We start from the raw sequence: 15,723 nt of genomic DNA on the forward strand, positions 1-15,723 counted from the left end.
CCGTACAAGGGGGAGGGCCTGGTGCTCTGGTGGCCTGTTCCTTATGCTCAGGGATTCTCTTGCTAGGAGCCAGTCCCCACAGGGCAGGTTTCCCTTCCTTTCACCTGCTCTCAGCTTTTAGGGCCGAGGTTTCCTGACCGTGGCCTCTGGACCGTGAACTGTGCCAACCCATATCCGAGCTCAGCAAGCATGGGTCACGTAAGTGGATGAAGGGTGATCTCATGCCTCACCGCAGGCTGCGGCGGCGGGGGGTGGGGGGGGTACAAATAAACTCTGCCTGCTCTTTAGGAACTTTGAGCTGCCGAATGGATAAACCACACCCAGAGAGACACAGGAAACCGAAATGCTGGTGGGAGATGGGGAGGTGAAGGGGGCGGCGGAGTGGAGGGGGGCGGTTCTGGGGGTCCTTGGCATTTCTCTCATTCAGGCCTGAAGACGTCCCAGAGGAGAGTGATGCTCACACCTGGTCTGGGGAGAATGGGTTTCACCAGGTGACTTTTGGGTGGGCATCCGTCTTGCCTTCAATTCCCCACTCCCCCTGAACTAAGCGGAAGCTGCAGCCCGGAGCTGCCTGGGGACGGGGGGCGCGTCCAGCAGACACAGGTTTAGAATCTTGGGCTCTGGATATCTGCTGCAAAGAGCAGATGCAGGAAACGTAACCTGGGGCTCAAGAAAGCAAATTCTGGATAGAGGCCTCTAGGTGAGCCGCCTCCACTGTGCGGATTCACTCAGGGGGACCTGCCCTCTGGCAGGCTACGGGCAGTGCCCCGCCCCCATCGCCTTTAAGCGCAGTCCTTCACCCCAGCCAGCTCCTTAGGCTCAGGGACTCCCCCCACCCCAGCTGCGCGGTCGGTTCCCGGAGCCTGGCCGTGCGGCCAACAGCCGCAGCCGTGGCAGTCACATCACATCGCAGCGCCACCGCCGCCGCCGCCGCCGAGACCTTTCCCCTACTTTCCAGGGCCTCAGGCCCCGCCCCGTCGCCGCGACCAAAACACGTGCCGCGTCCCGCCCTGCCCGATCACGCCGCGGCCAGGCTCTGATCACGCGGCCCGGCGCGGCGCCGATTGGCCGGCGGCGAACGCGCCTGGCGCGGATTGGCTGTCGCCGAGCGGCCCCGCCCAGAGGGGGCGGGGCGTGTTTTGGTTCGCCTCCGCGCCCCGCCCCCGCGCCGCTCCAGCCCCTGCCCCGGCCCCGGCCCCGCCCCGCCCGCGCCGCGAGGGCCGCGCCAGGGCAGAGCTGCGCGGGCGGGCGGAGGCGCGCGCCGGCCGCCGGTACTCCGGGTGGTCGCCGCCGCCGCCCGCCGCGCACGTGCGGCAGCTGCCGAGCCCCCGAGCTCCTGCCTCGCGGGCGCTTTGTTGCCTCCAGGCCGCCAGCACTATGCACACGCCGGGCTCCGCGGGCCCGGGCGACGCGCCGCGCGTGGTGAGTGGCCACCCCTCGGCGTGAGGGGCGAGGTGGGGACGCGATGCCTTGTGCGTGCCCGGCGAGTGGAGGAGGACCCGGAGCCTCGCCGCCACCGCGGGCGCACCGTTAGGAACCCGGGTGGGTTCGGCCGCCGGGAGGGGCGGTGGCCGTGCGAGGCCGCGGCGGGAGGGGCGGGAAGGGGGCGTGTGCCTCGTGCCGCTCCACGCGCAGCTTTGTCCGGCGCTGCCGCAGCGGCCCCGCCCTGCCAGCCCCCAGGTGCGGGACTATTTCCAGCCATGACGTCACCAGGCCCTGTGAGGAGGGGGCCGTTGGGCGGGGCGCGGCCGGCGGGAATGCGAGGCGAGGACTGCGGGGGCGGGGCGCCGGCGGAGGGGCGGGGACTATGGGAACGCGGCCCTCGGGCTATGAAAAGGCCGAGGGGCGGGGCAAAAGCTGGCGGGAGGGTGGGGGCGGGGCAAGGGCTGTGGTGGGCGGGGCGCCGCCGGGGGCGGGGAAAAGGCCGAGGTGGGCTGGGTGCCATCGAAGGGGCGGGGACTGGGAAAACGGCCCTCGGGCGGTGAAAAGGCCAAGGGGGCGGGGCGAAGGCGGCGGAGGGGCGGGGCGCCGCGGAGGGGCGGGGACTGGGAACGCGGCCGGCGGGCGGTGAGAAGGCCGAGGGGGCGGGGCAACAGCTGGCGGGAAAGTGGAGGCGGGGCGAGGGCTGTGGGAACGCAGGGGCGGGGCAAGTGCTGGCGGGAAGGCTGCACGCGTGGGGCGGGGCGCCACGCCTCTACCTCGGGGTGTCTCCGGTCCAGGCCTGAGGGTCGCGTGGATTTCGCTGGCTGCATCTGGGGCCTAGTCGTCGATCCGCGCGGGCCGCTGAGGAGCCTAGAGAGAGATCCGGGGGCCCCGCAACGCCCTGTTCCTCCTCGCCAAGCAGGAGGCAGACCCCACGTCTGTGAGTTCGCAGCTCCTTCCAAGGAGGCCCGGAGCAGCCTTTGTAAAAAGCAGCAGCGTTACCTGGGTTCTGGGGGTTGGGTGGGGGGCAACGTGGGCAGGACAGGTTGAGTATTGAGGCAAACTGACTAGAAACTCCAATATTTTGGCCACCTGGTGTGAAGAACTGACTTATTGGAAAAGACCCTGATGCTGGGAAAGATTGAAGGCGGGAGAAGAAGGGGATGACAGAGGATGAGATGGTTGGCAGACACCACCAATGTGATGGACATGAGTTTGAGCAAGCTCCAGAAGTTGGTGATGAACAGGGAGGCCTGGCATGCTGCAGTTCATGGGGTCGCAAATTGTCGGACACGACTGAGCGACTGAACTGACTAGAAGTGTGTATCTTTGTAGATGTAAAGTTTCTTTGGGAACAAATCCGTTCCAGTTGCTTCCCACCCCTCTCTTGCTTAAAAAGACAGGGTGCTGCGCTGGAAAGCCCTCAGGCCTCCGGCTGGTGGCAGATCTTAAACTTTCCTCCGTCCCCTCGCTGGCCTGGTGGCCTCAGAAGTGACTTGGTGCCCCCGGCTGTGGGGACCCGGACCGAACAGCACGGGCTTTCCTGCCTCAAGCTCTGCTGAGCAGTGGATGCCCTGCCTGGTGTGGGTCCTCCAAGGTTGTCACAGATGGGCCTGTGGGGATACTCTGGTGGCTTCACTGGCTCAGAAGGGCCGTGCTCTCATCTCAGCCGACCTGAGCCATGGGTGTCTTTTCTTCTCCACCGGGGACAGTTAGGTACTAGACAGGCTCCTACCTCTAGAAATAAGTCTTATTATTCATTTTACCTACAGAAAACAGGAACTTAATAACCTTTGTTAAGCATCAAGGTTTTCTGTGAAAGCCACTGGCCAGCTGAGTTCATTCCTCCTCCCGTCGGCAGAATGCTGTCTTGGAGCTCGGTGGTCCTTGGCTGCTCTGTGGGCATCCTTCCTGAAAGCTAGAGTGCATCCACGTGCTGCCCATGGTGCTGGGCGGGCTCCTGTGCGTGTGCCCATGCTGTCTGTTGGGGTGCCCCTCCCTGTGTCTCCAGGAACTGAGTAGCCATCCTGTTGTTCTGCCTTTAGGTTGACATCATGGACATATGTGAGTCAATCCTGGAGAGGAAACGGCACGACAGCGAGAGGTCCACATGCAGCATCTTGGAGCAGAATGACATGGAAGCTGTGGAGGCTCTTGTTTGCATGAGCTCCTGGGGTCAGAGATCTCAGAAAGCTGACCTGTTGAAGATCAGACCCCTCACACCCGTCTCTGACTCTGGGGATGTCACCACGTCAGTGCATGTGGACACAGCCCCATCCGAGCTACCAAAGGACTTCCATTCTCTGTCAACTCTGGTAAGAGCGAAGGAGAGGAGTAATTTGTGCAGTGACTGAAGTACGTTCATTAAATGTGCTGAAGAGATCCTAGGTAGATTTGCCTGATGCTGGCTAGCAAGTTCATGTCCTCCCTGTGTGTGGGTCCAGAGGGTGAAAACTTCCTTTTGCTCTTTAAAATAGCTTTCAGCTGATCATGGTTTGTAGCCACGGGGTGAAAATGTCCAGCGACTGAAACCTGCAGATTGATGGGAGAAAGTGAAGTGTACTGATTTCCCTGGGAAACTGCAGGGCAGGGCTTTGGTTCCCCCAGATACCCTAGTCCAAGGTCAGGATCAACAGCTGCAGCTGGGGAAGGCCTGTGCTCTGGTGCCAGGTGGCCTTTGTTAGCTGGATTGAAATCCTGGCCTCTCTGTGGCAGCCAGCTTTCTTGGGTGAGTTGGGTCCAGTCAAGCACTGGTTTCGGTTTTCCTAACTTGCTATAGCTATGAAGTTCCCGGAGAAAACTTGCTTGTCAACTTGGAGACGTTGAGAGCTGTCAGTTGCCAACAAAACTGGAGATTATAATCTGATTGTCCTGGGCTAGAGGCTTGTATTGAAAGGAGTGTGGAAAACCAACTTAGAGGGATGAGAAGGGACTTGTAGGTAGTAGAGAGGATTGTCCAGGTAGTGGGCCTGGCTACCCAGACAGCTCTGATCCTAGGGTGAAGTGCTGGTCTGCCTTGAGCTCTGCACTTCCCACACAGTTCCTCTGGCCCAGCCCCCAATGCCTGGTTACCCCTGTGTCCACTTGTCCTTTCCATGTGTGTCCACATGACAGACACACAGGTCTTAGCTTATGCTGGTTCCTTCTCTTTTCTCCTCCACCTCTACCCAGATACCACTTCTCCATCAAGCCTTTCTACACACACACACACACACCACACCACACCACACCACACCACACACACACCACGCCACACACACACACCACACCACACACCACACCACACACACACCACTCCACACACACATCACACCATACCACACACGCCCCCACCCACCTGGGCTGAGGTGCCCTGCTTCATGCTCTCAGAGTTACTTGGCATTGGAATTTTCCCCTCGGAGGCTGAGAATAAGTGGGAATTGTTGGGGCGGGGGGCTGTTACACAAAGAAAGGCTTGGTTTAGACAGAACCCCTGGTTGGAACATGGCCTTTTAGGGATCATTCTGTTAGGTTTTACTTTGCATTCAGTAGGTGCAGGATACATATGTGATTAGTGGATAAGTGTGATGATTTCCACTAGAATTTTTAGTTTTTTGAGAATCTAAAATTATCATGTAAAGCACTCATCTTGAACATAAATTTTCATCTTTCATTTGTAGTCCTAATATTTAAATTGTCCATTTAGATGTGCAAGGCCAAGCATGGCACTGGTTTTCTTACAACTGAGCAAATGGATGGCTTTGAGAGGGCAGGAAAAGGGGAGGAAGCTAGGAAGTAGAGCGGCTGATACAGCCTTTGTATCCACTGGGTGCTGCTATGAGCAGACCTCGACCAGTCTTTTCTAGATACTTCTTTGTGAAGGCCTTGGGGAGACAACACGTTCAAAGTAAGTTTCTTAAAATTTAACCAGAACAACGTTTTCACATGGTACTTTTTTTTTTTAAGTGCATGACTCCTCCTCAGAGCCCTGACCTCCTGGAACCATTGACTGGGACAGTTGTTCCTCCCCAAGTAACTGCTTCCAAAGCCCCCGTGGTCGTGGCGGTCCCCCCAGCCTCTGCTGGGGCTGCCAGAGTGCTGAGCAGGACAGCAGAGGGGGTCCTGCCTGGTCTGAAACCTGATCTGCTGGAGCCAGCTGCCAGCCCGCCCTGCAGGGCCACGGTAACAGGTATCACTGGCCACGCTGGCGGGAGTCCTGCTTCTGCCCATCACTCCTGTCCCACAGCCCAGACTCAAGAACAGCAGCTTCCAACTTGCACAGAAGGAGAAGCACAGTTCCTGGGACATGTTGAAACTTTGCAGGACATGCATCTCACAGACAGTTTACTCAGCATGAACTCAGTGTCCTGTCAGCCTTGCTCGCACAAGTCCAGTGGCCTGATCCCCACCAACAAAGGCCAGCAGGCAGGGTGGCCCGTTGCAATTCAGACCTGCTCACCAAAGAATTATGAAAACGACTTGGCAAGGAAAGCCACCCCTCTGATCTCTGTCCCCATTTCTACTCCCCCCATCCTCTGCCAAATGATCCCTGTGACTGGACCCAGTGGCCTGTTACCAGCTGTTCTGAAGCCACCTCCCCAGGTGTCTGCGGGGCTTGTCAAGCCCGTCTTGCCCCATGCGGCTCCCGCACCCCCGCCTGTGTTCGTGGGAACGTCTGTGCCTCAGGGAACCGTGATGCTGCTTCTGCCCCAGGGGGCCCTCCCCCAGCCCACCACATGCTCAGCCGGCAGCATGCCTGTCGGGAACACCAGATTCCTGCCCCTTGCCCCTGCTCCAGTGTTCATTGCATCCAGTCAGAGCTGTGCCCCTCAGGTAGACTTTTCCCGAAGGAGGAACTATGTTTGCCATTTCCCAGGCTGCCGGAAAACCTACTTCAAAAGTTCCCACCTCAAGGCTCATCTTCGCACTCACACAGGTGAGTACTGCAGGGTAGGTAGGGCATGGGGAGGTCAGATCCAGCCTTCTCTTGGTGGGAGCAAAGCTGGGACCCACTGGAGAAGGTGACCATTTTTCTTTGGTTTTGAAAAGCCTTGATCGTCTTGGGGTCAACATTAGTACATCTGTCAGTGGTTTTTCTAGAATCTTCCATTCAGAGTGTTGTTCTCTGAACCTGTGATTGATAGGCTTTTAGGATGAGGCTCATGCACCCTCTTTCTCCTCATATTGCAGTGGAGGCTTTTCTTTGCATTTTAGAAAATGTCCATTCACATTCAGTAAACACTCTGTATCAGTGCAACTTAGACTTACTGTGGGGAAAGAGCTCTCCAAAGTGTGGAAAATTCTAGAATATTTGAACTTAAAAGGAATTTCGGTTTTTTATTTTGGGAAATACATAGTTTTAACTCAGAAGTCACAGAAGAAGACTAACTGTAATGACCTAGTGATCTCTCTGTAGTCCTGTCCATTCTGTCCAGAAGGATTTTTGGCAGTGATGGAAATGTTCTCTGTCCGTTAGGAGGGTAGCTACCAGTGACACCCACTTGAAATGTGAACAGTGTATCTGAGGAACCTAGTTTTACGTTTTCATGGAGTTTGCATTTACATAGCTACGTGGTGCTGGTGTGGAGAAGGCAATGGCACCCCACTCCAGTACTCTTGCCTGGAAAATGCCATGGATAGAGGAGCCTGGTGGGCTGCAGTCCATGAGGTCGCTAAAAGTCGGACACGACTAGCGACTTCACTTTCACTTCTCGCTGTCATGCATTGGAGAAGGAAATGGTAACCCACTGCAGTGTTCTGGCCTGGAGAATCCCAGGACGGGGGAGCCTGGTGGGCTGCCGTCTATGGGGTCGCACAGAGTCAGACATGACTGAAGCGACTTAGCAGCAGCAGTAGCAGTGGCTAAATAGTCTGCTCACTAAACTCAGCTTAGAAAGGTTCATACACATTCATACATGAAAGCACAGTAACAGGTCATGGGTTCTGCAGTCAAGATGTGTTTCATTAGCACCCTTGGTCACAGAACCCCAGGCGTCTGCTGGTGGCCTGGGGGACGGCAGTGAATTGTAGAATACAGCTGAGGAAAAGCTGAACTGAAGGGAGTGGTTATGGTAGTTTACTCTGAGATGCATTTGAGGTAGAGCAGTTTGTAATTAGCACATTAAAACTCTGACCGTGGTGGCTCCCACTTGCGGAATGAAGTTGCATCTGGAACACAGGCCTTATAGGAGCTCTACCACCCTCCGCGCTGTGGAGGGGCTGTGTGCTTCAGAGATGAGCCCCAAACTTGGCCTGTGAAGAACTTGCCTCTCTGGCTTCACCTTCTCTTTGCAGCCCCACGATGCCCCTGTTCACCCTCTGCCCATCTGTACTTACTGAAAACCCTGTAAGAGCCAGTTCTTAAGGTATTTCCTCATCTCTCCTCCTTTCTTTGCCCCTAGTGGTTTGCTGTGCTTTTCACCACGTTGTCCCTTTGTGTTTTTGTTACTTGTATACTTGTCTGACGGAGAAGGCAATGGCACCCCACTCCATTACTGTTGCCTGGAAACTCCCATGGACGGAGAAGCCTGGTAGGCCGCGGTCCATGGGGTCACGAAGAGTCAGACACGACTGAGCGACTTTACTTTCACTTTTCACTTTCATGCATTGGAGAAGAAAATGGCAACCCACTCCAGTGTTCTTGCCTGGAGAATCCCAGGGACGGTGGAGCCTGGTGGGCTGCCGCCTGTGGGGTCGCACAGAGTTGGACATGACTGAAGCAACTTAGAAGCAGCAGCAGCATACTTGTCTGATCTCACTGAGTATACACTCAGTGTCTGTCTTAGGAGCCTGACTAATAAAGTCATGATTGATTATTGGTGCTGTAGGGTTAGTGTGAACAGGTTACCTCTAAGTGGCTCCTTGACTTGGCAAGCTCTACTTCTCACTGAGACTACAGAGGTGAGCTTCAGATCATGTCCAAACACAGATTCCACATCTGAGGATGCAGTGGGATGACGTCTTACTGTTCATTCGGTCAGCTTCCCTTGGTAGAAATACTGATAGGATGGGATGAAATAAGGTGATCAAGCAAGCTGTCTTCAGGTTTCCCAAAGTTCTTAAGTGTCAGGAACCATAAAGGTTCTGAAGAATCAAATTCCGGTGCTACTTTGTACACACTGAATTGGAGTTTTTGTAAGAAATAGAAACCTTGGGTAAGTTTACTTTAGATAAGATGGTTTTTCACTGTACCAACCTGAGAATGTTTTCCTTAGGATAAGGTAGAGTGGGCAAAGGCTACATTTTTGCCAAGTTGAAAACACGGGACACTTTATAAATCCCACACCAAAGGGTTGTCTGTCTCCAACATCTGGCCACCTGGTACGCTGCCACCAGTGGCGTTTTCCTGGAAACAGGTAATCTTATGCTTTCAACACGGGGTCTTTGAAATCCAAGAAGTACGAGCCCTTTTTCTTAGAGTGATTCATAAAAACCCACTGGAATGCTGAATTTTCCTGTTAAATCTGCTTTGAAAATACCAAAGATTTAGTTGATGTCTCTTCAGTACTCATTCACTCAGAACCATTTATTCACCACCTATCATACAAAGTGCTGTGCTGGGGGCGCTAAACTGTACACAGATGGGTGAACTAGACAAGTTGTAAACCTTCTAGGAGGAAGGTCATGACAGTACGCCACAGCATTTAACAGAACGTTCACAAAGTTGCACAAGCAGTGTATGGTGGTCACAGCCTGGTCAAGGTGAGGGCCTTGGGAGGCAGGAAAAGGCCGGGAGGACTTTGCAGACAAGTGCTCCCTGGCTCCCCTCCGTACCTCCAGGGAGACCCAGTGCAGGTGGGACAGCTGCCAGGCGCTCTGAATGGAGCGAGTGACAGACGCATGAAGCTTGTGACAACAAGAGGTTAGCTATTAGAATCCTCACCAGTCTTGTGATTAACCTCATCGTCAGTGTAATAACAGACATGAAGATGGAGTTAATGATTCTGAGAAAAAGTGAAGGTCCTGGGAGGGTTTTTTTTTTAAGATCTGCAGCTTCAGAGAGCAAAAGAATTCTTTTACATTTTTTTTAAAAGGAATTGATTCTTTTCAAGAATCTTCCTCCTACCCCAAGTTCACAGTCAAAGATTTTAATTTGAAAACATGGTGTGGCATCCCGTATATGTGGACTCTGAAAAGAAATGATACAGATGAACTTACTTATGAAACAGACTTACAGACTTAGAAAACGAACTTATGATTGGCAGGGGGACGGGATGGTTAGGGAGTTTGGGATTGACATGTACACACTGCTCTGTTCAGAGTGAATGACCACCGAGGTCCTACTGGACAGCACAGGGAACTCTGCCTAGAGTTACGTGGCAGCCTGGATGGGAGGGCGGTTTGGGGGAGAATGGATACACGTATATGAATGGCTGAGTCCCTTCGCTATTCACCTGAAGCTGTCACAGCATTGTTAATCAGCTACACCCCAATACAAAATAGAAAGTTCAAAAATAAAATAAAGATAAGATTAATTCAACATCCTGGGCCCCTGACATGTTGTGTCTTAGGTGTGGCAGGAAGAAACGCGTTTTGAATGATTTCTTGACTTGCAAATAACCTGTTACTGGAATAGTGAGATATTACTTACCTCTTAGGTTTTCACGCACAAAATTTTTAAAACGACATGATTTAACGTGTCCACTAAGGTGCTGGGCATTTACGTTTCTGTCTGTTTCCTTGCCCGTCAGGAGAGAAGCCTTTCAGCTGCAGCTGGGACGGCTGCGACAAGAAATTTGCTCGTTCAGATGAACTCTCTCGCCACCGCAGAACTCACACCGGGGAGAAGAAATTTGTATGCCCAGTGTGCGACCGGCGTTTCATGCGCAGTGACCACCTGACAAAGCACGCCCGGCGCCACATGGCCACCAAGAGGGTCCCTGGCTGGCAGGCAGCGGTCAGCAGGCTGAACAGAGTGGCCTCTGCGGAGGACCCTGGGAGCCCGCCGGAGCCGGAGTGCGCGCCAGCCTCCTCCTGAAAGGGCTGCCGGGGGGTGGTGGACGGGAATTTTCCAAAGCCTTTCTTCTTTTCAGGAATCATGGAAGTGATGGTTTTCTCTCCAAAAACAAAAAAAAAAATTGTCTTGAGGGCTAGGGGAGCTGGTTCTGATGAACGTTCTGTTAACTTGTCTTTTTTTGGTTGGGACCCTGTTCAGTATCTTTTGTAGTTTCAGAAGTTCTTTTAAGGAAATGGAAGAAAATTTGGTAATCTAAATCACCAGCATTCAGACACACAGTTTGGCAATAAATTTTGCAAAATTGGGATTTTTACAACCTTCCTATTCCTATTTTGTAGGATTGAGACAGGGTACTAATTTTTATACTGTTTTTTATAAAAAAGATGTTGGTTCTCAGATCACCGATTTCTATGTAGATGATTTTAAAATCTTCTTTTCAATGTTTAACATTTTTATAATAACCCTGCTTTTGGTAAAGTTGACACATTATTCAGGCAAAAAAAAAAAATTTACAACTCTGCAATCAGGCCTTTTAGATCTACGAGTTTTTAAAATCAGAACTAGTTGAATAGGGGCCTCTTAAAGAAATGGGAGCGGAGGAAAACCTTTGCAGGCAGCTTCTTCCTAATACTCTCAAGGGAAATTCCAGAGAACAGTTCCCTTTAAGGCTTTATGTAGCCCAAGGAATTAGAATTTTCTTTAAGTAGAACTTAGTCACCTGTGTCCGTGGAGTGACTTGTGAAGATTGTGCCCAGAGATGAACTTAAAATAATCGGTAGATATGCAGTGAGCAGAGAGCTGCTGTAGCATCTAAGTGTCTGTGGTCAATTCACAGCCTCCTGTCCGTACCTCAGACACCAAGAAAAGATGACATAAGCACTCAGACCCAGCTGCTCTGTCCCTTTGACTTCCTTTGCTGTGGCCTTACCCAAGTGTTTTGTGGGTAGAATCACTTCTTAGAGAAACAGATGTCCTTAGTGGTTGGAGGAACTTTCCGCCTAAGGAAAACTTAGGTGAGGTGAAGTAGCTGTGTGTGCGGTCCAGCTGCCATGTTCCAATTCCTTTGCTTGTTGAGTATTAGTGATGGGGAATGTTAGTGACACGGTACAGCAATAATCCTACCAAGCTGTCTTTTCATTCACTTTGTTGGAAGGGAGTTGTTTTGATCAAACACAACAGTACTTGGAATGGGGTATTTTGCAGTCTGCTTAGAGAAGAGACCACGGGCCTCACTGAAGCCATGAGCACAGGTCCCAGCGTTGTAGAGACTGCACCCTGGTGTCCAGGAAGCTGCTGAGACTGCTTCCACTGGGCAGCCTTGGGAACCCAGGCAAGAGAATGTACATAAGGGACATGGTAATGTCACTCTGCCCTTCAAGCCTGGGAATGGTTTTTGTCATGCTGTATGTAATCAGATTCTGTCTTTGCTGCTTATTTATTTTCATTTGCCTTTATTAAAATGATGGTAAAAGGTGAAATATTGAATACGTACAATTAGGCTTTGTGTTCAGGTCTTTTTTAGTCTAATGGCCCTCACCCGGTCATTCACTGTATGTCACTTGATACGCGTTAAGTTACTCTTTAGTATCAACCGCTGATTGACATACAGGTCTGTAAGTGCTGGCTGTGTTTAGGAGGCTTCCGTGTCTTTGATCACTTCTATAGCTAAGCATTCCTACTGGTCGTGAGACATACTACAATTACAAGAGAACCAGAATTCAATGTACATAGCCCTTGTTTCCCCACCACGCTGTCCTTTATCCCACTCATGCCCTAGATCAGCATAAACATTTCTATGTGTATGCTGTAAATGGCATTAAATTCGGATATTTTTCAGAATTAACCCAAAATAGGATTGGTCTGACTAAGGTTCTGGTGGATAATACGTCTCTTGAGTGTTTGGTTGCTTGTCACCCTGAATGAAGTTCATTCTCTGAACAGTGTTGTTTCTAAAGAATAGGTGTGCTAAAAAAAAAAGAAAAAGGAAAAAGGGTTTTTATTTACACTTCCATTTCCTGATGAGACTTTGAAATACCTTCTGTAAACAACATTTTGGGCCCTCTGTTGTTGATGGAAAGATTGTAAGTTGGAAAATAGCTTCACCTGAAAAACGCAACATGAGAACCAGATCCTCATGGGGCGTGTTCAGCATGGGGTCCCTCCATGCACCAGGGCGTTGGAGGAGCATGCGGGAGGCACGGCCCCTAGAGCACTTTACTGCCCAAGCAGTTTTGCTTGTTCTTTTTTGACTTTGAGCCTTTTAAAGTAGTTTCAATGATAAAATTTTAAATGTTTCAGAATTATGTTTTATGTAACAGACTTTGACATACTATTTAAATGAATATGTGTGATGTAACTTTTCTTTGAATCATATAAAACTCTCGATTTGCAAACTGGACCTGTGTCCTGTACTGTAATGCACCCAGTGCCTGACCACCACCCCTCCTCTTTATTTTCTGGGATTCTATTTGGCCTTCGGGCTCTTTGGAGGATTCTTTCTGAAAGAAATAATGTGAAGAGGCAGTTTCCATGTTGGCTGCTCTGATGTTGGGACTGGCCTTGGCAGAACCAGGACCATGGTGCCGGGTAACCATGGCCCTTGTCCTCAGGCTCTCCGTGTGCCAAGAGTGGAGATGGGAGGCAGCAGCTTCCCGCCCCCCAACCCCCAGCCCAGGCTTCCAAAGAACATCCAGGAGCCATAGCCTTCAGGCCTGCTTCTGGAGTCAGTTCAGTTAAGTCGCTCAATCGTGTCCGACTCCTTGCAGCCACATGGACTGCAGCACGCCAGGCCTCCCTGTCCATCACCAACTCCTGGAGCTTACTCAAACTCATGTCCATTGAGTCAGTGATGCCATCCAACCATCTTATCCTCTGTCGTCCCCTTCTCCTGCCTTCAATCTTTCCCAGCATCAGGGTCTTTTCTAATGAGTCAGTTCTTCGTATCAGGTGGCCAAAGGATTGGAGTTTTAGCTTCAGCATCAGTCCTTCTTCCAATGAATATTCATGACTGATTTCCTTCAGGATAGACTGATTGAATCTCCTTGCAGTCCAAGGGACTCGAGAGTCTTCACCAACACCACAGTTCAAAAGCATCAATTATTTGGTGCTCAGCTTGCTTTATGGTCCGACTTTCACATCCATACGTGACTACTGGAAAAACCATATCTTTGACCAGACGGACCTTTGTTGGGAAAGTAATGTGAGTACGTTCTTGCTAAGCCATTGTGCTGGGGCTGTGTATCCACATCCCACCAGAGGCGGCCTGATGGCCTCAGTTCTTGCTCCTCAGGGTGATCTATCAGCAGCCCTGGACAGGGTAGATGGCTCCCCTGCAGGCCACACCACCCTGCTTTCCTGTTAACCTCACTGCTCCTTCTCTGTCTTCGTTCCTCTCCCTGACCCCTCTTGTACTCTCTTCATAACCTTGGTGATCTTTTCCAGCCTTGTGATTTAGATAAAAATGATATCTCTACTATAAAGACCCCCGCATTTTTGTCTCTCCTTTACACTTATGCACCAGGCTTCAAATTCCTATATCCAGCTGTCTGCTTGACACCTGTCTAACCAGCATCCCAACCTATAAATGACCAAACTCATCTCCCCCCGCCCCGACACTTGCTTTTCTCACAGTTGACCCTGTTGTCTTTAAAAATACTAGGGAATCTATCCTAGCTGTTGAGGTGCAAAACCTTGGAGCACCTGAGACAGGCCTGGGTGCAGATCTGTCTCCATCTAGCTGTGTTTTTGCTGAGAAAGATCAGTTCAGTTCAGTTCAGTTCAGTCGCTCAGTCGTGTCCAACTCTTTGTGACCCCATGAATCGCAGCACGCCAGGCCTCCCTGTCCATCACCAACTCCCGGAGTTCACTCAGACTCACATCCATTGAGTCCGTGATGCCATCCAGCCATCTCATCCTCGGTCGTCCCCTTCTCCTCCTGCCCCCAATCCCTCCCAGCATCAGAGTCTTTTCCAATGAGTCAACTCTTGGCATGAGGTGTCCAAAGTACTGGAGCTTCAGCTTTAGCATCATTCCTTCCAAATATATCCCAGGGTTGATCTCCTTCAGAATGGACTGGTTGGATCTCCTTGCAGTCCAAGGGACTCTTAAGAGTCTTCTCCAACACCACAGTTCAAAAGCATCAATTCTTCGGCACTCAGCCTTCTTCACAGTCCAACTCTCACATCCATACATGACCACAGGAAAAACCATAGCCTTGACTAGACGGACCTTAGTCGGCAAAGTAATGTCTCTGCTTTTGAATATAATATCTAGGTTGGTCATAACTTTTCTTCCAAGGAGTAAGCGTCTTTTAATTTCATGGCTGCAGTCACCATCTGCAGTGATTTTGGAGCCCCCCAAAATAAAGTCTGACACTGTTTCTACTGTTTCCCATCTATTTCCCATGAATGATGGGACCGGATGCCATGATCTTCATTTTCTGAATGTTGAGCTTTAAGCCAACAACTGGACCTTTAATTTCCTTATTTATAAAGTGAAGACTAGGTAGAGAGAGCAGGGGCCTGTCTCAGGGTCTGGCACTTTTATTTTACACATAGAAGAAAAAGCCCTAGTTGTTTACCAAAAGCATTCAGGGCTCCTTGAAGGGTAACTGGAGCACAGAAATAACAATGGGCTTAGAGTATTCTGTTGCCAGCTGCCATCAAGGGTGTCAGGGACTGCTAAATGGCACAGGGCTCCCACTGGCCAAGTTGTGACAGTTTAAACATGAACGTAATAGTAATAGGAATTTCACACCTCTACCCAAGATGGAGTAACAGGAAAAGCCAAATATACTCTCAACGCCCAAAATAACCAGACAAAATTATCAAATGAGAGTTTTCTAGGAACTAGACCTTAGGTCATGAAAGACAGTGACCCTGAGAGACAGGATATAAATGGGGTACACCCTGTAACAGCCCAGATTTGCGGCTTTGAGGAACTTTCCAGACTGTGGTGCAGGGACAGGAACTCACGAGATATGCAGCAGAATCCCCAGGCTGAGCAGATGGAGCTGCGGGTCCAGGGATGCCAAGGTGACGGGGGTGTGGGGTAGGGTGCCAAGGTAGAGAAAACAGCTCAGGAAACCCAGGAGATCTACAGAGGGTGTATCTAGAGGGGAGGAGAACACCTTGACACTGGAGGCAAATTGTGTGCACAGGGGCGCATGTCCGTCCTCTGAGCTGAGGAGTCTTTATTCACATCACTTCTCAAAGGCCGACCCGACATGGTTGGATTGGGGCCCAAGGGTTAGGCTGCATGGAGAAGCTCACAGGGCCTGGGCACTGGGCCAGGACAGTGGTGGGCCTCGGGCTTGGTGTGCTGGGCACCTGGCCCCTCGCGGCCCCTGCTTGGTATTGGAACCTGGG

General features: G+C 51.4%; 1 protein-coding gene across 3 annotated transcripts; it reads left to right on the plus strand.

Moving 5' to 3' along the window:
• Window positions 1-1,232: 1,232 nt before the first annotated feature.
• KLF11 (KLF transcription factor 11) lies at window positions 1,233-12,755 on the plus strand. 3 transcript variants are annotated; one of them, XM_027966514.3, is made up of 4 exons: window positions 1,233-1,422; window positions 3,468-3,737; window positions 5,368-6,337; window positions 10,092-12,755. In XM_027966514.3, the coding sequence occupies exons 1-4, from the start codon at window positions 1,378-1,380 to the stop codon at window positions 10,376-10,378; spliced, it is 1,572 nt and encodes a 523-aa protein (XP_027822315.1). In that variant the 5' UTR covers window positions 1,233-1,377; the 3' UTR covers window positions 10,379-12,755. The 3 variants fall into 3 exon arrangements, with proteins under 3 accessions (XP_027822315.1, XP_027822316.1, XP_004005728.1); XM_027966515.3 differs by having other exon boundaries at window positions 1,350-1,542; XM_004005679.6 differs by lacking the exon at window positions 1,233-1,422 and adding an exon at window positions 2,197-2,362.
• Window positions 12,756-15,723: the final 2,968 nt, after the last annotated feature.

The sequence above is a fragment of the Ovis aries genome, chromosome 3 (genome assembly GCF_016772045.2).
Source record: "Ovis aries strain OAR_USU_Benz2616 breed Rambouillet chromosome 3, ARS-UI_Ramb_v3.0, whole genome shotgun sequence".
Lineage (NCBI taxonomy): Eukaryota > Metazoa > Chordata > Mammalia > Artiodactyla > Bovidae > Ovis > Ovis aries.